At 39.8% G+C, this 21,741-nt stretch overlaps 1 protein-coding gene across 1 annotated transcript in view; it reads left to right on the top strand.

The window, feature by feature from the left end:
• The window catches only part of MIPEP (mitochondrial intermediate peptidase), a 171,097-nt gene that overhangs the window by 40,286 nt on the left and 109,070 nt on the right, over nucleotides 1-21,741 (top strand). Inside the window, exons 6-9 of the mRNA XM_089685808.1 lie at nucleotides 2,353-2,535; nucleotides 9,249-9,405; nucleotides 13,102-13,150; nucleotides 20,021-20,081. Of these exons, the coding sequence (XP_089541934.1) occupies nucleotides 2,353-2,535; nucleotides 9,249-9,405; nucleotides 13,102-13,150; nucleotides 20,021-20,081 (450 nt within the window). The remainder of the gene's footprint in view (nucleotides 1-2,352; nucleotides 2,536-9,248; nucleotides 9,406-13,101; nucleotides 13,151-20,020; nucleotides 20,082-21,741) is intronic.

The following is a 21,741-nucleotide window of genomic DNA, read 5'->3' as shown; positions in this document are numbered from 1 at the left end:
ATTTACCCCTTTTTTTGACCAGGCCATTTTTTGCGATGTGGCACTGCTTTACTTCCGCAGTCATGCAACTCTGTACACAATTTTCGAAAGAAAAAACTATTTTTTGACTTTCTGCTATAAAACATATCCAAAAAAATTTAAAGAAATTTTAAAAATCTAATTTTTTCACAAATTTAGGCCAAAATGTAATCTGCTACATGTCTTTACTAAAACAAATCACAACACGTGTAAATTGGTTTATGTGAAAGTTATAGCATCTACAAATGGTGTATATATATATTCATATTTTTTTGACACTAGTAATGGCAGTGATCAGCAACTTCTAGCTGGACTGCGGCAGGCTTTCTGACACTGGGTGGGAACTGACTAACTGCCACTGACATCCCCAGTGACACTAATACAGTGATTACTGCTAATAAAAAGCACTGACACTGTACTAATAACACTGGGCAGAAAGGGGTTAACTTTTGGGCGATCAAAAGGTTAACTGTGTGCGTGTGTGTGTTACTGTGCTGTGTTTTGCTGGGGAGGCATACTGTTTTGTATTTCTCTGCTGTGCTGAGAAATACAAAACAGCATGTCCTTGCTGGCAGGAAAGAGACCTGTTGTTTACACACGTGTCTCTCCCCTGTCCGCTTTGCATGGTGAATGCCGGGTGCTGGTGGGGAATCTCCAGCCGGGACCCAGTGATTGACATGCTTACCTGCCAATGGCGGCATGGGTAGGGAGCGCGTGTGCCGCCCATGGTGGCGTGGGTAGGGAGCACAAACATTTTAACCTGCCAAAAATAATTTCCAAATCTGAATATGCGGTTTTGTGATTCACACACCTCTGTCGCCTTGTATAAACGGGGATGACTCTGGTACTTTCAGCTTTAAAGAGACCATGGGGATTGTCCATTCAGGAACAAGCTCTGTCACATGAGTGAGGGTAAGCTCCGACATACCTGGAAGCACTGTTCTGTTACATAGTTAGTCTGGCTGAAAAAAGACAAAAGTCCATCCAGTTTAACCATAAAAAAAAAAAAACAAGTTATAATCCTATACCCACAGTTAATCCAGAGGAAGGCAAACAAAACATGAAAGCATGAGCAAATTTGCTCCTGCAGGAGAAAAAAATTCCTTCCTGATCCCCCGAGAGGCAATCGGATATTCCCTGGATCAACTTTACTTTTAAATGTTAGTAACCAGTTATATTCTGTGTATCCAAGAAATAATCCAGGCTTTTTTTTTAAACAATCCACTGAGCTGGCCAGAATCAACTCTTGAGGGAGACTATTCCACATTTTCACAGCTCTCACTGTGAAGAAACCTTTCCGTATTTGGAGATTAAATTTCTTTTCCTCCAGAGATAAAGAGTGCCCCCTTGTCCTCTGTGATGACCTCAGGGTGAATAGCTCTACACTGAGTTCACTATATGAACCACTGATGTATTTATACATGTTGATCATATCCCCCCTTAATATCTTCTCATAGCTGAGCTCCTCCATGCCTCTTATCAGTTTGGTTGCCCTTCTCTGTACTTTCTCCAGTTCCCTAATGTTCTTTTTGTGAATTGGTGCCCAAAACTGAACTGCATATTCCAGATGAGGTCTTACTAATGATTTGTACAGGGGTAATATGATATCTCTCTCTGGAGTCTATACCTCTTTTAATACAAGAGAGGATTTTGCTCACTTTAGAAACCACAGCTTGGCATTGCATGCCATTATTAAGCTTGTGATCTACCAGAACTCCCAGATCCTTCTCCACCATTGATTCCCCCATTTGTGCCCCCCTACTATGTATGATGCATGCATATTCTTAGCCCCAAGTGCATAACCTTACATTTATCAACATTAAACCTCATTTGCCACATAGTTGCCCAATTAAACAGTGCATTGAGGTCGGCTTGCAAGTTGGAGACATCCTGTTCGAGCGGTGAGGTGACAAATTAGCATGGATTGAGGCATGACATTGTTGGGGGCAATCAGGAGACAGTGTTTGCCTGGAATGGATAACGGATAGTAAAGTTTCTTGCCTGCTGGTGATGACGCTGCAGAATTGTCCTTTAAGCAGGCTGAGAGATAAATTGGGAAGTCTTGTAGTTCATCCAGAACAGTCCTCTTTCTGACTATGCAGTGTGGCAGAGGTGTGCGTAAAACTGGCTAAACAGAATTACAAATAATGTGGCAATTGTAAATAGCACACACACATTTTTCATGTTTCTGATTGTTTCCATTCTGATTTAAAGCACTAGGACGTGTTACACATGCTCAGTACGTGGCATAAACAAATATACAGTTATCTGTTGCTAGGTCCGTTTTCCTGGCTTTTGTTACATTATAACATATCATTGTTTTTTTCTTTACAGCGTCAGAAGGCTGTCAACCTAAATGTTGTCATTGCAGACCTAAGCAGTGACTTCCTATTCGGATCCACCTTGCCTAATAGAATTGAGATAAATGCTATACCTGATCACATTCGCTCTCACTTTGCCAGGGATGGGAAGCACCTGCAAATCGGTGGCTTGCATGCAGATTCTCCCAATGATCTGGTAAGTGGACAGTAAATACTTTTTGCAAAGGTTTAGAATAAAATCTCTAAACCTTTAGTCACTTCTACGGTCTTTAAGAAAGAGATCACAATTGCAGCAACTGTTTAGATCTGCTGTTTGTGGATATCATCTCTAATAATTGCCTGGAAGTCAAGCACAATATAGACCGTTCTAGTGCTTCAGCCTGAGCTGAAGGTTAGGGTAAGGCTGTATGCTATATTACATAGTTCAGTGTTTCTCAACCTTTTTCCAATTGGGGCGCCCTTGAAAAGTATTTTCAGTTACGAGACACCCCTGTGCAAGGCTTGGTTTGCGTTACTTACGTGTGTCACGGAAACCCGTGCAAAATCGCACTCATTCCTGACACGCAGACAAATGCTTTGCTCTTTAGGGGTACCCCCATACATTGGCAAATGTGAGGTGTTTTTGGTGTGGTGCAATTTTAAAACAAGGATCAGGGATGACTTTCCCTGCATTTCTGCGGGTAAAGCAGCCCATTGAAATGAATGAGCTGCCCTGCACACAGCCACACAGATGTGAACCAATGGCCTGTTCACCTGTTAGGTTGGAGGGCGGTAAAACCACACAATGGAGCTGCTTTTACCACCCCCAACTGCTTCCTCTTTAGCTGCAGAAACAGCAGCTGGAGGTATACACATGCTGTTGCTGCAGCTGGAAGTATACCTCCAGGGTAATGGGGTTGAACTACAATCACCCTGCAACTGTGTGCGCATTGCACGCAGTTGTGGTGTGGTGATTGATGCTGCTCTTTACGCGGTTAAACCAGGTGGTGAGGAGGCAACATATTGCCTCTTTACTACCTGTCAGATGCCTCTGAAAAGCAATCTGAGCATGGATTTCTTTTCAGAAGAGCATCAGTCCTTGCTGCTATTACGAACAAGTCCTAAAAAAAAGCAGTTCTGAAAGGACAGGAATAGGGGGTCGAGATTAAAAGTAAAATACAGTTATACACATATAAAAACAAACACGTACGTAGACGTACATACACATGTATACACACACATACATGTACACATACACACACACAGGCACATGTTTACAGCATTATGAAAAGTTACAGTACCTTAGTGTCCATCACACAGCCGGGTACTGCACTCTAGGGGGAAGCAGAGAGCACAGAAGACACTCCCCTTCCCTTTGCTTTCACTTTGCTCAGTGGTGTGACGGCTTCCAGTGCCGACGTACAGTGCGGCTGGGGATCGGGAGCTTGGGCCCAAGTGACACCCATTCTCCCCACAGCACCCCTGAAGACCTCTGGCGGCACCCCGGTTGAGAAAGGCTGACATAGTTACATAGTTAGTCTGGCTGAAAAATGACAAAAGTCCATCCAGTTCAACCATTAAAAAAAAAAAAAAAAAAAAAAGTTGTAATCCTATACCCACAGTTGATCCAGAGGAAAGCATACAAACTCCAGCAAAGTATGATTCAATTTGCTCCTGCAGGGGAAAAAAATTCCTACCTTATCCCCCAAGAGGCAATCAGATATTTACTGGATCAACTTTACCTATAAATGTTAGTATCCAGTTATATTCTGTGTATCCAAGAAAGAATCCAGGTCTTTTTTAAAGCAGTCCACTGAGCTGGCCAGACCCAACTCTTGAGGGAGTCTATTCCACATTTTCACAGCTCTCACTGTGAAGAAACCTTTCCGTGTTTGCAGATTAATTTTCTTTTCCTCCAGACGTAAAGAGTGCCCCCTTGTCCTCTGTGATGACCTCAGGATGAATAACTCTACACTGAGGTCACTATATGAACCACTGATGTATTTATACATGTTGATCATATCCCCCCTTAATCAATAAATTCAGTTCCTCTAATCTGTCCTCATAGTTGAGCTCCTCCATGCCTCTTATTTTGGTTGCCCTTCTCTGCACTTTCTCCAGTTCCCCAATGTTCTTTTTGTGGATTGGTGCCCAAAACTGAACTGCATATTCCAGATGAGGTCTTACTAATGATTTGTACAGGGTAATATGATATCTCTCTCTCTGGAGTCTATACCTCTTTTAATACAAGAGAGGATTTTGCTCACTTTAGAAACTGCAGCTTTGCATTGCATGCCATTATTAAGCTTGTGATCTACTAGAACTCCCAGATCCGTCTCCACCATTGTTTCCCCCAGTTGTACCCCCCCCCCCCAGTATGTATGATGCATGCATATTCTTAGCCCCCAAGTGCATAACCTTACATTTATCAACATTAAACCTCATTTGCCACATAGTTGCCCAATTACACAGCGCATTGAGGTCGGCTTGTAAGTTGGAGAATCCTGTAAGGACGTTATTCCACTGCACATCTTGGTGTCATCTGCAAAGACTGAAATGGGATTTATAATCCCAGACCCTATATTGTTTATAAATATATTAAAAAGTTAGGGTCCCAACACTGAACCTTGGGGTACACCATTGACAACTCTAGACCATTCAGAGTATGAATCATTTACCACTACTCTCTGAATACGATCTTTTAGTTTTTCTTCCATTTACATACTGATTTTTCCAAGCCTGTAGACTTTACCTTACACATTAGCCATGTGTGGAGAACTGTGTCAAACCCTTTTGCAAATCCAAGTAAACCACGTCCACCGCCACCACTCTGTCCAAGGTTTTGCTCACCCCCTCATAAAAAGAAATCAGATTTGTTTGACAACTTCTGTCTTTCATGAATCCATGCTGTCTTTTGCTTAAAATATATTTTCCAGCAAGAACTCATCTATGTGGTCTTTTATTAAACTCTCCAGTATCTTCCCAAATATAGAAGTTAAACTAACAGGTCTATAATTAGTTGGTAAAGATTTTGACCCCTTTTTAAATATTGGCACCACATTGGCCTTACACCAATCCAGTGGTACTATGCCACTCAACAAGGAGTCCCTAAAAATTAAAAACTGTGGCTTTGAAATGACAGAGCTCAATTATTTAAGGACCCGTGGATTTATGCCATCCGGTCCAGGTGCTTTATTCACTTTTTATTTTGTCTAAATATTTTTGGATCATATCAATTGTGCGCCAGTGTGGATCATCTGGAGCTGTGTCAATACCATGCCCATTATGGACAAAAGCTCCCCCATGCTCCTTTTGTATACACAGAGCTGAAGAAGGTATTTAAAATTTGCCTTCTCTTTGTCCCCAGTCACCCACTCTAGCTTATTTTGTAAAGGGCCTACATGCTCGGACTGGATCTTTTTACTATTAATATATTTGAAGAATTTTTGTTGGTCCTGCTATCTTTTGCAATCTGTCGTTCATTTTCCAATTTTGTGGCCTTTATTTCCTTTTTGCATATTCTGTTATATTCTTTGTAATATTTCTAGGATGATAGCGTTCCTTCGTTTTTATATGTAATAAAAGCTCTTTTATTATTATCTATAACTTTAACTTTGGCCGTAAGCCCCATAGGTTTGATTTTTAGCCTTTTAAACTTGTTGCCCATGGGAATATATTTTGCAGTGTGTTCCTATACATTTGTTTTGAAGAACTCCCATTTCTGTGTTGTGCTCATTGATGCCAATATTCCCTCTCAGTCTAAGTCTTGGAGAGCAGCTCTCAGCCTAGGAAAATTAGCTCTCTTAAAACTGAGCATTTTTATTTTTCCCGTATGTGCTTGCTGTTTACAGTTAACAATAAATTAAATCATGTTATGGTCACTGCTACCCAAATGTTCTTTTTTATGAACATTTGTAATAAGCTCTGCGTGGTTTGAGATTATTGATCCCCTATGTGATAGCAAAATCATAAGTTAACCTCCCTGGAGATATTCCTGAGTGTAGCTCGGGGTAAAGTTTCAGTACCACAAGCGGTAACCCCGAGCTACACTCGGGAATACCCTGCAGCGCTGCTCCGTGATCTCTTCTTCACTTATCTTGTCCTGCGCTCCCACGATGTCCCCCCTGTAGCATCCCTGGCAATGTCCTCCGGCCGATGCCGGCATCTGTCTTCCAGGTTCCGTTACCTGCAATGTCAGGACGTACGGGGACGGAATTGGCGGGAAATTTTAAAATTTTGAAAGTGACATTCACTAAATTCACTAAAATCACACAGTAAAACATTACTGTATCAAACCATTTCACATGCATTTTGTCCCTAGTGCTTTGTCCTGTGCCCTGCCTGCATGTTTACTGTTATTTCTGCCTGGAAACTGAGAAAAGTCCATGGCGTCCAAAAAGCGTCCCTTTAGGTCAAAAGCAGTTTTAGACCAGCTAGAGAACAGCGATAGTAAATTAGAACTACTTACAGAATTGAGTGATGATTTGTGGGGAAATTCGTCATCAGACACTGAAAACGAATTTGCGACTTTGCTCAGTGATGTGCGAACTTGGCGCTATATTTCAAATTTCAGTTCTTTTGATTTGATTATATTATTGAATTAAATTTATTATTATATTATTATTTTTTATGATTATTAAATTATAATTTATGATTTTGTGTTTCAAATTTTAACATACCCGGAATGTTTACTAGACTCTTGTTCAGACAGATTTCAGTGAGTTATTCCTAAAAATTACAGGCCTACAATAAAAAAACTACATATTTCCATGCAAAAAAAATGTACCGCTTTGAGCACAGAAATATGGACATAATCAGACTGCTAGGGAGGTTAAAAAAAAAAAAAAAATATATATATATATATATATATATATACACATATGAATGTAGGGGAACAAAAATTGGAGCCTCCCCACGCCCACATACGCAGACATTTCTGTTCGGTCTTCGGCCACATGCATTCTGAATTTTTGGTATCGGTTTCGGCACCAGAATTTTAATTTCGGTGCACCACTAGTTGTAAAGGCTCATAGTTTTTTACCTTCATGAATTCTATGCTTGAAGGTAAAAAAACCTTCTGTGTGCAGCAGTGTCCCCAGCCCCCCTAAAGCTTACCTGAGTTCCATCCCAATCCAGCGATGTGCACAAAAGCTTTGGCTCTCCTCGGTCTCTCACTCCTCATTGGCTGAGACAGCAATGACAGCCAGTGAGCCAATGTGTAGGGGTCGGGGCTGAGCCGGGTGCCCCCATAGCATGCTGCACTAGGTAGGAGGGAAAAACCATTTCACAGAGCAGGTAAGTATAACATGTTTGTTTAAAAGAAAAAAAAAACACCATACCTTTTAATTTCAGGTTACGGCATCTTCTAGCCCTGGGGACTCCAAACCTTCTTAGCAAAGGAACAGTTTACTGTCCTTCAGGCTTCAGGAGGCTGAACTTTGTCCAGGGGAAGTAAAAAATGCCCCAGCATCAATGCCCTATTATTGTGTTTTTAATGGGAGGAATAGTCCCTTGTTGTCAGTAGGGTCAGTTGGTGAAATAGTGCCCCAAGAGCCAGATAAAGGCAAGCAAAGGGCCCCAGTTTGGAGGCCACTGCTCTAGCCTAATGTAATCTTTTGTATGTTTAATGATATTCTATATTGAAGAAGTTTACTGCTGGATAGACCTTTGTTGTTGTTTTTTTAAATATTAACTAGGCAATGTGAATATACAAAACCCATGCTCAACTGCTGATTCAGCTTCTTGTGGCTGAAGACCAGTGCTCTGGCAAAAGTGTTCCTGCACGTAAGCAAAGTAATCCATAATGGAATTAAGCCGACACACGGTACAATACATAAAATCAAAAATCTTTATTGACTAACCACATGAAAGTGGTTCTAAAGGTTGTAATTGAAAATAAAAACCTGTTATACCGTATAGATTTTACCGATCCTCTTCTTTTTGGACCCCTGCTGGCGGTCCTGGCTCCTTGCCCTGGCTGAGTGCCCCCAATTGCAAGCCTCTTAATATGGAGGAACTCGAACATGCTTGCTCCCGAGCCGCATTTCTGTGAATGGACATTGTCCATTCACAAAAAGAGCTTGGCTTGGGCCCTGTCCCCTGCTCTGTCCTTTTTCCTTCATACTGTATATTTTTTCATGAATTCATTTCTTGAAAAGTCCTATATTTCTTTGCTTTCGGGTTTAGTTAATTTAGGGATATGGGTATGATTGATTGGTTTTGTTTAGCACTAGACTCCTATCGCACTGTAGCTCTGCGATTTAGCCCGAGTAGGGATGAAACATGTCAGGAAGAGGAGCCGGGTGAAATGTCTGGAAGTGTTGTGGAGCAATGAAGTTTTGTTTGTAACTTCCTGGGAAGCAGCGTGTGTTTCTATACCATAAGTGTTTGCTGACGCCTACCATAGTTTGGATGGTTGTTAAGCAATCTGGAAGCAAACGGCACTCTTGTCATTTTCACCAATTCATGTTGGTTACTAAAGGTTGGTACACATGGATTGAAATTCGACTGGTTCAGCGGGGGCTGGCCAAATTTTGATCTGTGTGGGGCCCTCCCTGTTTGAGAGAAGATGATTGGTAGATCAACTTGTGTTAAATGGGGCTGTCGGAAAACTTTCATTCGCTCAGCCACTGCATTCTGCCAATTAGCTGCAGCACTGATCAGTGTATTCTGACAGCGGAGGAGTTCTCACTGTCAGAATACAGTAGTACAGTGGGGAAGATTCACTTGTGTGAATAGGGGAATCCATTAGTTTTTTTGTTTTTCACTCGACTCGGTTGAACGAAAAAAAACTTGGCGTGTATACCCAGCTTCAGTTGTGTGTTTTGAACTTATTATTTCGCATCACTTCTTTATAACATGTTGCTGGAGTTTAGAAAAGTTGGTAGTATTGGTTAACATTTTTTTTTTTTCTTTGTTCTTTTTTTTTAGCTACGGGAAGCAGCCTACAAGATTTTCCTTTACCCAAATGCCAGGCAATTGACATGTTTGGAGGAATTGCTCAGTAGTAGGAATGATTTGGCCCAGCTTGTTGGATTCCCAACATTTGTGCACAGAGCATTGTTGGGGACCATAGCTAAAACTCCAGGTAAAGTGGTCTGCTAACCTCAAAATTAACACCAGGAGCTCATTATTATTTCAATTTGTACATATTATTAATGGTTACTTTTAAGCAACCAATCCCCAGTCAAACTTTGACTGTTATGAGCTAAACTATGGGCATCTGATTTTTGATTGCTTAAGTTCTAAAACCAGATTTAATCTGTGTTTTCTATTCTTGATTTATGTAAAAAGTTTCTGACTGAAAAACAAAAGATTTTATAGTGAAACCAAATTCTAATTTTAAAAAATGCACATAGTCAGGCATTTGATTGCAGAATAGACATAAAATGTCTCTTTTACAAAAAATAATCTTACCTGTCTGTTCACAGTCCTCTTTAGGACTCCATTTACACCTACGCAGATGTGATGGAACACGCATGTGTTGGTCTGTTCTACACATGCAAAAACAACAGTACCATAAATGTTGCTGAGCTGAGCAGGTCTCGTACCTGTTGACAGTTCTTTACTGTTTAGGTTTAAAGTGATTTGTAAACCCTCACCTTGAAAAAACAACCCTTTCAGTTTATAATTTATTTTCATATCTATACCCAAATGTTTTGCCTTTCATTTTTATTTTAAACACCCCCTCCCTCACTTTTTGTAAGTGATTACATTCCCTCTGTTCTCAGCTGGATAAGTGCCACGGGAGGAGAAACATTGGAGGGGTGTCAGGAGAATGGGCTTAGTTCCCAGCTCAGCTGCAGAACTGACCATGCTGTGCTCTCCTGCCTAGTGTGGTCAGTTTTTATTAGGAAAGCAGTGGTATAGGCAGCAACACCAGAGGTTTCGCACAAAGGAAGCAATACAAAGAGAACAGGATACTTTTTCATGGTACAGCAGGCACATATCAGGAATATGAAATATTGGGTTTACATACTCTTAAATTATTTGTATATTTAAATAGGAATAATTGCATACATCAAGTAAAAGGAAAATGAAACCTATGATAAAATTGGAATTAAAGAGTAAGTCCAGAAAAATTTTGGATTTATTTTTTTTAGTAAATGCTGCTGAGGTTAAACACACTGAGGTTGATTTACTCAAAGAATAGAGCATGTTCACTTTGGAAAGTTAATGCACACTTAGTTTAGTGAGTACAGTAATGCTGTCTGTGTTCACTTTAATCATTCAATCATGCACAAACAAAAATGCGTTTTCCTTCATCATACATCGTTCATCTTCATATACGATACGGTTATCCTGCCACCTTCGAATGATTGGAAACTGCCAAAAAAAAAAAAAAAAAGATCCGAAGTTCCCTTTTAGGCATTCCCCATTAGGCCAGGCTTAATTTTTTTTTTTTTTTTTTTTAAGGCTGCTTTTACACTGATGTTTTTTTTTTCTTCTGCTTTTGCATTCAAAATAGTCGAAGAAAAACGTGTGACCATTTATTCCTGTGGAACTGTGCACGCTTTTTCTTTTCTTTTCAAAGTCCTGCTTCGTGCAGGTTTGGTGGGTTTAAAAAAAACCTCACCAAAAACGCACTTCTCCATAGAAATCAGTGGAAATGGAAAATGCTTAAAAAACTCACGTTTTTGGTGCATTTTTTTGAGTCATGTGTCCTTTTAAAAAATGTATCGCAAATGTGGTGTTTTTGCCGCAGATCAGTGTGAAAGTAGCCTTACTAGTGTCTCTAAAGGGCAAAGAACCAGAAACAATGGCTGGGAATTTGTGCCACTGGAACCCTTAAGATCTAAAAATCTAAAACCCTATTGGGGTAACTTGGTCTGTAACTGAACTGACCCTTTAAACTCTCTTAAGCCAAAACCAAGTTAGAAAAAAATCCACAGAAACATACCACACTTTGTTTGGGGTAGGTTTGTGAACACCTTCAAGTCTCTAAAGAATATCTCTGGATTATACCAATTTTTCAGATTTTGTAAACATCAGTAAAATCACTTAAAACAAGTTATTATTCACATCTATTGTTATAGACCTTATGAAGTTATTAATTTTAAAAATTCACAACAGGGGTAGAAGATTAGATTTGAGTCATTGTTGTGATCTTTAAAGATTTTGGAGATTAAATTACAACATAGTGCAAGCTGCTAGAGAGGTCAGTGTGGGCATGTGTTTAAGCTCTTTTGCGGCTTGTTGCGTATATGCAAATGGTAATGTTCACAGTCTGGGCACTTTTGCTCCTTAAATTCAGTATTTAAATACAGCTAGAAATGCGTATTTTAATCTGTATTTATATGAGCTTTCTGTACTCCTCTACACAACAAGACAGAGTAGGACAGTGAAGGTGAGTTAATTGGCCTGCTTTGCATTACATAGTTCTGCCAGTTTAGGGGCTTGTGTACTGTATATAGACCTTTGTTTTCCTGCATTTTAAGCATACATTAACTGTATGGCAGAAAATTCATATTGATTTTACAGTATAACTAAAGGCAACGTTTTTTTTAGTTTTGAATAGCGTAGAAAGGGTTTAGAATACTTGTCAGTTTTTATTGCTGTCTGTATCCCCGTTAGGGAGATTCACTCTCTTTATTTGTCCTTTTTACTGTTATCATTGAAATTGAAAGTAAAAGAAAAATACAAAATATTTGATTGTCCCCAAAAAAGTAATAGAAGAAAATCTTCCAATGGGGACACTAAATCTAGTGACCTGGAGGGCTCCAAGGATTTCCCTTTATTTTGCAGGAATTTCCTCTCACTTCCTGTTTGGCTATGGATGGCAAAAAAAAGGGTTATAATCCTCTCTTGCTCTATCCAAAATGGGGGGGTTTAAAGGTTTTGCCTATAGTTCTACTTTAATGGTGTAGTGTTGATTACCATTCAAAGATGCCTTTGACCTGTTTATGTTGCATTTTTTTTTTCATTGTAAAATGCTGCATTTTCGATTTGAATGTATGTGCATGAGTCCAAAGTCTATCTTTCTGACTGGAGGAGGGAACAGAGTGATCACCCCATAAATTGTACAGCTTCTTTGTTGTTCAAGCTCAGTTGTGAGCAGGCTAGCTGAACAAAATTTCAGATTCTTTGACAGGTGGAATGTGTGTGAGGCTACTTTCACACTGCACCATTGTGAAAAAATGCAGTAAAAATGCAATTGTGTTTTTACTGCATTTCTGGTGGGTTTTGCATGTGTGAAAATAGGACGTGACTCAAAAAACGCACCAAAACGCATGGACCAAAAAAGCAGTAAGCAGGACTTTGAAAAATGCAACAAACCCACAACTGACCAGTGTGATGAGTTCTATAGCATTTAATGGACATGTGTTTTTCTTCTGCTTTTTTTTTTAAAATTTAAAATCTGAAGAAAAACTGATCAGTGTGAAAATAGCCTAAGTATTTCAGCTCTGTAATTATCTGTTTGCCTGGGGTTCAACTTTAATGTGATATCTATTCCAGTTTGTGATAAAATTAGTTACTTGCAGTGAGATGCAAGCAGCGATCATGGCAAGTGTTAGACAATCAACAGTAACTGAATTCAAACATACGTGGGACAAACATAGATCTATACTCAGACTAAAAGGTTTAAAAGAAAAAAATCAAAAAAGGAGGGGCAAGCTTGATGGACCACTTTGGTTGTTTCCTGCCATCAGTTTTCTGTGTTTCCTACCATGTAACTAGCCATACTTTTTCACTTCAGGTCCACTTTACCTTTTAACCAATTTTGGTTAACAGTGATAAAGGGCAAAAATGTTGTGCTAAAATTTTTTTCTTGTATTCTTGACAGAGACCGTAATGTTATTCCTTGACAAATTATCCAGCAAATTACGCCAGCGGTAAGTTTTGTTTTAGTCAAAATGAAAATGCAAGCATTTACTGATCAGTGAATTTCTGTAAAGACTGTTGCTGGAGTTGGTACTTACCTGCATGCGGTTCATTCACAATCTGCTAAAAATCCTGCACATGATGCGGTTTGATAAAGAATATGGTCTAGAAAACAGTATAGATGACACTATTCCTTACGGGAAGGCAATTCAAAACGTTTCATTGATCTGTTTTGTATTTTATGCAAAAGATTGAATCATACGGGGCTTGGAGGGGCAGGGGCCGGAACGTGGTGTTGGTCAAACACTAGGAGCAGGAGCTCCTGATGCCTGTAGCTGGAGAGCAACATCTGAAAACTCCCTCTTACCTGTCTGTCTGACTGGGCCTTCTATGTGATGGGTGGCAGACCGAGGGGGGGGGGGTGACAGTCACCCCGCTAGATGAGCTGGAGCCCCGCTTGTTGGGCAGAGCGGACAAGGCTGGGACCCAGGGAGCGCCCACGTGACAGAAGGAGAGCACCTTAGGAGCCACTGTGTGCGGAAAAGGAGACCGGCGTGAGGCTCGGGAGAGTGGTGGACGTAGCCCCAGTGGCGGAGGTGGAGCACACCAGTTACTACAGCCGAAACGGTACAGGATATCCACAGCCTCGCTATCCACAGAAGGTGACCCTACATCCACACATAGCAGAAAGGACGAGCAAGTGCTGTGGTCTCCCTTAAGTGGGACACAGATGGTGGGGGTGAGTTACTGCAAGGAGCGGCAAGGTTTTTTTTTGCTTGGGTGGATGTTAAGGCGATATAGGAGGCTCTAAGGGGGTCCTGGGGACAGTAAAAGAAAAGAAAAAGGAATAAGAAAAAAGTGAGGGGTTACCCAATGGGTATGGAAGAAAAGGAGTGAGAGGTGGAATTCTTTCTGAAACTTTCTCTTTCTGATATACTGTGCCTTGTATGAGAGGAGGAAGGAAGTGAGCACTTGCCAGGACTTTTGGAATTAATCTGCAATTTGCCAAGGGGACTGGAATCGTAGTGATAAAGTGAGGAGCGGGAGGACTGGTAATAGCACTGTAATAATATGAAGAGCAGATCTGTTTAAGGAGGAGAGACAAAAACCCCCCAATCGAGTACAATAAGAAAATATATGCCTCCTCAGGAAAAAGTCTAGAAGGTCATACCCTTGAGAGACAGCAGGGAGTAGAGGGGAGTCATGACCTGGGAAATAATCGCGGAGATTAAACTAGAATATCATTAGGATCATCAAACCTGGATCAGATTAAAGAGCTAAATAATATGGAAAGTAGAACAGATCATGGAGATATAGAAGAACAAAGATCAAGTTTACAAATACCTACGAAAACAGAAATGGCAGAAATGTTTGCGAAATTATAACACGCCCTAAATGTGAAATGACCGTATTACATAAGGATTTGGGACAAGCACTATCTCATTTGGAAGAGATGGAGGAAAAATTAGAGATACAAGCGCAAGTAATTACGAAGTTGAAACGCAGGTAGAAGACATGCATATGGAGCAAAGGAAACTGACATATAGACTAGAAGATCAAGAAAATAAGGATAGAAGAAACAACTTGTGGATTTGAAGTAACTTCAGGAGAAGATCTAGTGGCAGAAATGAGGAAAATACTTAACTCTATAATGGGTAGGCCAATGAGAGAATAATTGAAGATCGATAGAGTTCATAGGATTAAACGACCCCTGGGAGTAGCCCCAGAAGTTCCTAGAGATGTAATTGTGCATTTTCATCACTATGAAGACAAAGCTAACATTGGGAAGAGTTCCAGAAGTAAAATATGGAGGAGTGTGCTTGCAAATCTTTGTAGACATAGCAGCAGAGACTCTAACTAAAAGGAGAGTTTTGAAACTACTACTGGACTTGATGCGCAAGGGGAACGTCCGGTATAGCTGGGGATTCCCAGCATGTTTGAGCGGATGGAAAGATGAACAGTTGGCAAAGCTAAGGTTCCCAGAAGATCTAAAGCCCTTTTGTGAAAAACTGGACTTGAAGATAGTAGATGTTCCAGGATGGTCTGAAGGGACTAAGGAGAGTATAGAATTAAGGAAAAACAGGTGGCAATGGATTACTAAATAGAGAAATGGATAGAGAGGTGATGGTTTAGTGCTCTTTTGAGTGTTTTTTTTTTTCCTCTCCTCCTATATAGGGTATAAAGCTCAGACAGAGTTGGGAGAGGGGAGGGAAAAGAAAATGAAGAAGAAAGGAAAGGATTTAAAAGAAGGACGTCGAGAGGCTTAATATGACACGGGTCATTGTAAACTCAGGAAATACTGGTCCAGCTAGGTGTAGGTGGTCCGAGTCCTACCCTGAAGAGGAATCGAAGGTGGAAATTAGCTACAACTGATTCCCGGGCTAGAACATGGGGGGAAGGGAGTAGGGAGGGGTGGAAGGAGGGAAGGTAAAGGTCACCCTGAGGAAAATTTTCATCTTATTCCAATTTGAGTTGGCTGAGTTTTTTCATATAGATGGATAACAGACAAATAGAGAAGGAATGAATAAGTGTCATTTTATGACATACAATGTGAAAGGGTTAAATACCCCGGCTAAAAGGTATAAGATTCTTAGGGAAATTCATCAACATTTGACGGATGTGGTCTTCCTACAGGAGACACATTTATCTCAGGACACAAATGTTAAGTTATTTTCCGAACATTATCCTATATGGTTTTACGCGGACTCTCCTATTAAACGTGCAAAAGGGGTGGCAATTCGGATAGCAAAAAATGTCAGCTTTACTTTGGAAGATGGGGTGGTAGATCCAGGTGGTCGGTTCCTATTACTAAGAGGGAAACTACAAGGAGTAGAATGTACATTCGTGAACATCTACTGCCCTAATAAGAACCCGATTGTTTATTTGGAGGGTGTATTGAAAAACCTCATGGATTTTAAGAAGGGTCAGTTGATTGTGGCAGGACTCTTAATTTCTGTATGCACCCATGGATGGATACATCCTCACGGGCTTGGAGAGACAGAGGTAGTAGTCTAAAATCGATTAAAAAGAGGCAATTATCAGTGTCAATTGATGGACACATGACAAATTAAACATCCAAGAGATCAGGGCTACACCTTCTTCTCTCTGGCACATGTGGTGTACTCAAGGCTGGATTATAATGATAGAACATAGGCATCTGGAGTCTTTGGTAAATTCTAATATTGAAGTAATGTCATCACATAACTCACCTCTCACAATGAGATTAAAGTGGGGAAAGGAGGGAAACATAAGTAATATATGGAAATTAAATGAAACACTTATACAGGATCAGGAGACTGAGATAAGGCTAAGGAAGGAGCGCAATATTTTATGCTCAACGAGACTGAAGAGATACTGGTGGCGCCAGTATGGGAAGCATATAAGGTGTATGTTAGGGGCATTTTGATCTCGATGGGGGCCTAAAAACAGAGAGAAAGGGAAAAGAAAAGAAAACTGTTAACTAAGGAATTATATGATTTAGAACAATCACACAAAAAGAAAATAGATCCAGAGATACAACAGAAGATAATTTTGAAAAGAGAGGAATAGAAGGATATTATGGAACCGGAAACAAGAAGAGTCTTGTAATAGGGTGGTTAAAGAAAGATATCAGTGGGGGAATAGACCAGGAAAACATTTAATGTGAAGGGTAAGAGAAAAGAAATCAAGGAACTATATAGAGAAAATTAAAGATGAGAATGGAGAAATGGTATATTCAACCACTGATATTGCTAAAACATTTCAAAAATATTACAGCAACTATATGATATAAAACCATGAAAGAACTAGAGGGAGAAAGAGAAAGGAAAAGAGGCAATTATATGTAAAAGAGGTCGGATTGCCTAGGTTAGAGGAGGAGAGGTTGCTAGCTCTGGAAAAACCAATTTTGCTGGAAGAAATTAATGTAGCACTGAGAAGTACAGCTGCAGGAAAGAGCCCGGGACCAGATGGTTATACGCTATGATATTCTAGGATGTTCCAAGAGCAGCTTGTGCCCAAAATGTGCCTGTATATGAATGCATTGGGAGAGAGGATGGAAATGAGGGAAGAGTCGCTGCAGGCATATTTTTCACTTATACCGAAAGAGGGGAAAGATCCATCCCAATGTGCTAGTTATAGACCAATATCACTCTTAAATATAGACACAAAACTTATATGCAAAGGTTTTGGCAAATAAGATGTAGGATTGGATACATATAGATCAGGTGGGATTTGTACCAGGGAGGGAGGGAAGAGACACCGGTTAAGATCATTGCTTCTGCTGCAAGAGAGTATGAGAGAGATAGGTTCGGCGTTGGATGTGTCGATTGATGCTGAAAAAGCTTTTGATAGGGTGAATTGGGGATTTATGATTGACACGTTGGATGTACTAGAAATTGGACCTAGGATGATACAGTGGATAATAAAAATTGTATAGTTTTTCATCAGCAGCGGTGAAGGTCAATGGTTCATTGTCACAATTCTTTAGAATGTACAATGGCAGGGATGTCCACTCTTTCCACTGCTTTTTGTTATTTCTCTGCAACCACTATTGGCGACTGTTCGAAAAAGCACAGATGTAAAAGGAATCTCGATAGAAAATGTAGAGCAGAGAGTTGTGGCCTATGCAGTTGATATGTTATTTTATATTGTGAACCCCAGAGTAACATTACCTAACCTACTGAAGATCTTGAAAAATTATTGAAAATTAATCCCTCAAAATCAGAAATATTAAACATTACAATTTCGAAGACCGAGAAACAGATTGTACAGAAAGCTTTCTCCTTTGTATGGAAAGAGAGAGAATTAAGTTGCTTAGGAGTAAAGCTTACCACTTCTCTAAAAAATTTATATCAAGTAAATTATATCAATGAACTAAAGGAAGATTTGAAGAAAACCTCTATAGGGTCACTCTCCTGGGTGGGTCGTATAAATATAATAAAGATGGTTATAGTTCCGAAGATCCTGTATAGGTCCCATATGCTTCCAATATACTTACCGGGTCCTTTTTTAGGATCATAAAAAAGATAAGTAAATACATATGGGTGAATAAAAAAACCAAGGGTTAGCTATGGAGTACTATGTAGGGATAAAGTTAATGGGGTTTTAGGCGTGACGGGTTTTAGGAGATACTACCGTTCTGTGTTGATTTCATGAATATCGGACTGGATACATAATACACAAGGGAAAACATGGGTAAAAATGGAAAATACACTAAGTGGGTCAAAGTTACACAATATAATCTGGCCTCCACAACAGTATCGGATTTTTTTTGGAAAATACTAGCACTTTAACACGGAATGTTCTAAGAGAGTGGGATAGAATTCATAAGCAAATGGGGTGGGAGTATAACTCACTGTTAAGACCCTTGGAGGGAACAGATTTTTTTTGCTCCGGGGAAAGAAAACAGTGCAGGTAAATGGATAAAAGATAAAAATGCACGTTTGAAAAATATCACTGAAAATGTGGAATTATGTTCTTTTTTAGGTTTAAAAAATAAGAAGGATTTATTTGTTAGGTTAGACGAGTGGTGGTATCATCAACTGAGACGTTTTGTAGTAGCTCTCACGCAGCCACTAAGAGTGGTGGAGAACATGTATCCATTAGAACGTCTTTTTAGTCGAGAAATAATACTTAAACATACTTCTTGTATTTACAAGATCCTTACTAGAGTATTGGGATTCGTTTCTCCACCGTTCCTGGGGAAGTGGGATAAAGCGCTTGGAATAAAATTGGAGGAGCAAGATAAAAAGAAAATATTCAAGTTGACACATGGTGCTGTAGATATGAATATGGTAGAAATGAACTACAAATGCTTAGTAAGATGGTACTGTACACCTAGTGTGGCACATAAGCAATGACCACAGAGTTCACCTTTATGTTGGAGGGGATGTGGCAAAGAAGGAAGTACACATATATGGTGGAAGTGCCCTAAAATGCAAGAGTTTTGGCAAGGAATAATACAACAAATTCAGGAGATAACGGGAATTATAATACCAAGCAATCATTGGGCCTGTGTATTTCACAATATGGATTTCACAGTGAAGTAATATAAGAATATGATATTTCATTTATTACATGCAGCTAAAGGATTGATTCCTAAATTTTGGCAGAGAAGAGAAATTCCTAAAATGAAAGATTGGATTGACAGAGTGGAATACATATACAGGATGGAGGAACTGTACCATATTGGAGAGGATAAAATTTTAAAAATTTAGAAAAACATGGGAAAAATGGCTAAGTTATAAAACAACTAAGAGTTATTCAGAATTGATAGAAATGTGAGGGGGAAAGACTGAAGGTTTCTCCGTTTTTATTGAGTATTTCTGAGAGGTGGGGTAAGAGGTGGTGGATGGATGATAGAGGTTAATAGAGGATCAGGGGGACTTGGGGAGGTGATGGGTTGAGGGTGGAGGGGGAAGGGTTTTTGTAAAAAAAAAAAATGTAAACTGAAAATGTATGATTGTAATATTTGAAATGTGTTTTATAAAATCAATTAAAGATATATTAATAATAGAAAAAAAAAATTGAACCATGCTAGAGGAATTTACAGTCTATTGTCAGAGTTATTCAGACACGCCTACCTGTTTAGGCTGAAAGTTGATTACCTGTCTGTATGTTTTTGGACCATGGCAGGGATCTAATGCATCTAAAGAGAGACTACACAAAAGGGGAGAAATTTTTAATTTGTACATAATCCCTCATTAAAAGTATAACCCAGTAAACCAAAAGCACAACGGGAACTAACATCCAAGCAACAATGCTATTTTGTTCAAAGTATTTATCGCAGTATAAAAGAAGTAAACAAAGGATTATTGCTTTGATGTTTGATGACTTTAGTTTTTAGCATGCCCATTGTTTATACATCTTGGCACACTGCTAATTTTAGTGTATGTTTTCAGTACCTTGAAAGACTTTGAAATGATGGCAGAGATGAAACTAAAGCTGAATCCCACAAACCCGGTAAGAAAGAAAGAAAGTTGTAATTGGTTGCCGTTGTTCCAGGGAACTCCCTTTATACATAACGCAGTTACTGTGCTTTTAATAATGGAAATATTTCACATTGTTTCCATGTTGTTCCTGTGGCAAAGCAGATCTAGCTGTTCTACGAACATTTCACCTTCATTAATCGCTTCCAGTCTGCCCTATAGCAGAAATACTGCTACAGGGCGGCACGGGTGTATATATACGTGTATATATACGTGATTTTGCATTTCCAAGTAGGGGACGAGTGCGCGCCCTACCCGTGCCACCATTCGCGGCTGCAATCACCGGACCCCGGCTAGTAATTACTCACCGGCGCCCGGTGATTACCAACGATCACCGATGGGGAGGAGGACTGTTTTGTTTACTAACAGTCCTCCTCCCTATCAACTCGGGCACACTGCTCTGGATGGCTGTGCACAGCAGTGTGATTACAGTGAAACAGACACACACCGCCCCCCTAGTAAAACACTCCCTGCACACATTTAACCCTTTGATCGCCCCTCATGTTAACCCCTTCCTGCCCAGTGCCATTAGTACAGCGTCAGTGCTTTTTTTTTTTTTGCTAGCACAGATCACTGTATTGGTGTCACTGGGGATGTCAGTGACACCAAGTCAGTTCCCCCCAGTGTCAGAATGTCCGCTGCAGTCCCACTATAAGTCGCTGATCTCTGCCATTACTTGTAAAAGTGAAAAAAAAAAAAATCACAGTATTTATACTGCCATTTGTAAACACTATAACTTTCATGTAAACCAATTAATTTACACGTATTGGGATTTATTTTAGCAAAAATATGTCGTAGAATACATTTTTGCATACATTTCTGACGAAATTAGATTTTTTTTTATTTTTTACTGGACATGTTTAATAGCAAAAAGTCAAAAATATTGTTTTTTTTTTTCCCTCAAAATTGTTGGTCTTTTTTTTTTCATAGAGCAAAAAATAAAAAACGCACAGGTGATCAAATACCACCGAAAGAAAGCTCAATTCTTGGGGAAAAAATGGTGTAAATTTGATTTGCGTGCAGCATTGCATGACTGCGCAATTGTAAGTTAAAGTAACACAGCGCTGTAATGCAAAAAATGGCCTGGTCAGGAAGGGGGTTAAATTCTCAGGAGTGCAAGTGATTATTAAAAACAAATACAAAGTGAAGGAGATACCCTTACCTACTCCCTGCAGATTTCAGCTGTCATGTTTCTGGAGCAAGTTACACAGTTAACCGCTTCCCTGCCGCGCTATAGCAGAAATACTGCTACAGGGAGGCATGGCTGCGAAAATCATGTGTGTGTATGTGTATATATATATATATATATATATATATATATATATATATATATGTGATTTTTCACCGCCATTCGCGGACTTTGCTGTCTATCACAGGGTTCCGACCAGTCATTCCCTGCCGGCACCCAGCAATTGTCGAATATCACTGACAGAGTAGAGACCTGTATGTAAATAATACAGATCTCTCTCCTGTCAGCTCCTGCACAGTGCTTTGTATGGCTCTGCGTAGTAGAGCCATACAAAGCAGTGTGCTTACAGTATACAGCACGCACACAGTAAAACAGCACACAGTTAACCCTTTGATCGCTCCAGATGTTAACCCCTTCTTGCGCAGTGTCATTAGTACAGTGTCAG

This window comes from Staurois parvus, unplaced genomic scaffold (genome assembly GCF_062004578.1).
Source record: "Staurois parvus isolate SC_StPar_1 unplaced genomic scaffold, SC_StPar_1.0 ptg000387l, whole genome shotgun sequence".
Taxonomy (NCBI): Eukaryota; Metazoa; Chordata; class Amphibia; order Anura; family Ranidae; genus Staurois; species Staurois parvus.
The sequence above is the reverse complement of the archived record's forward strand: the minus strand, read 5'-3'. Positions and strand labels throughout refer to the sequence as shown.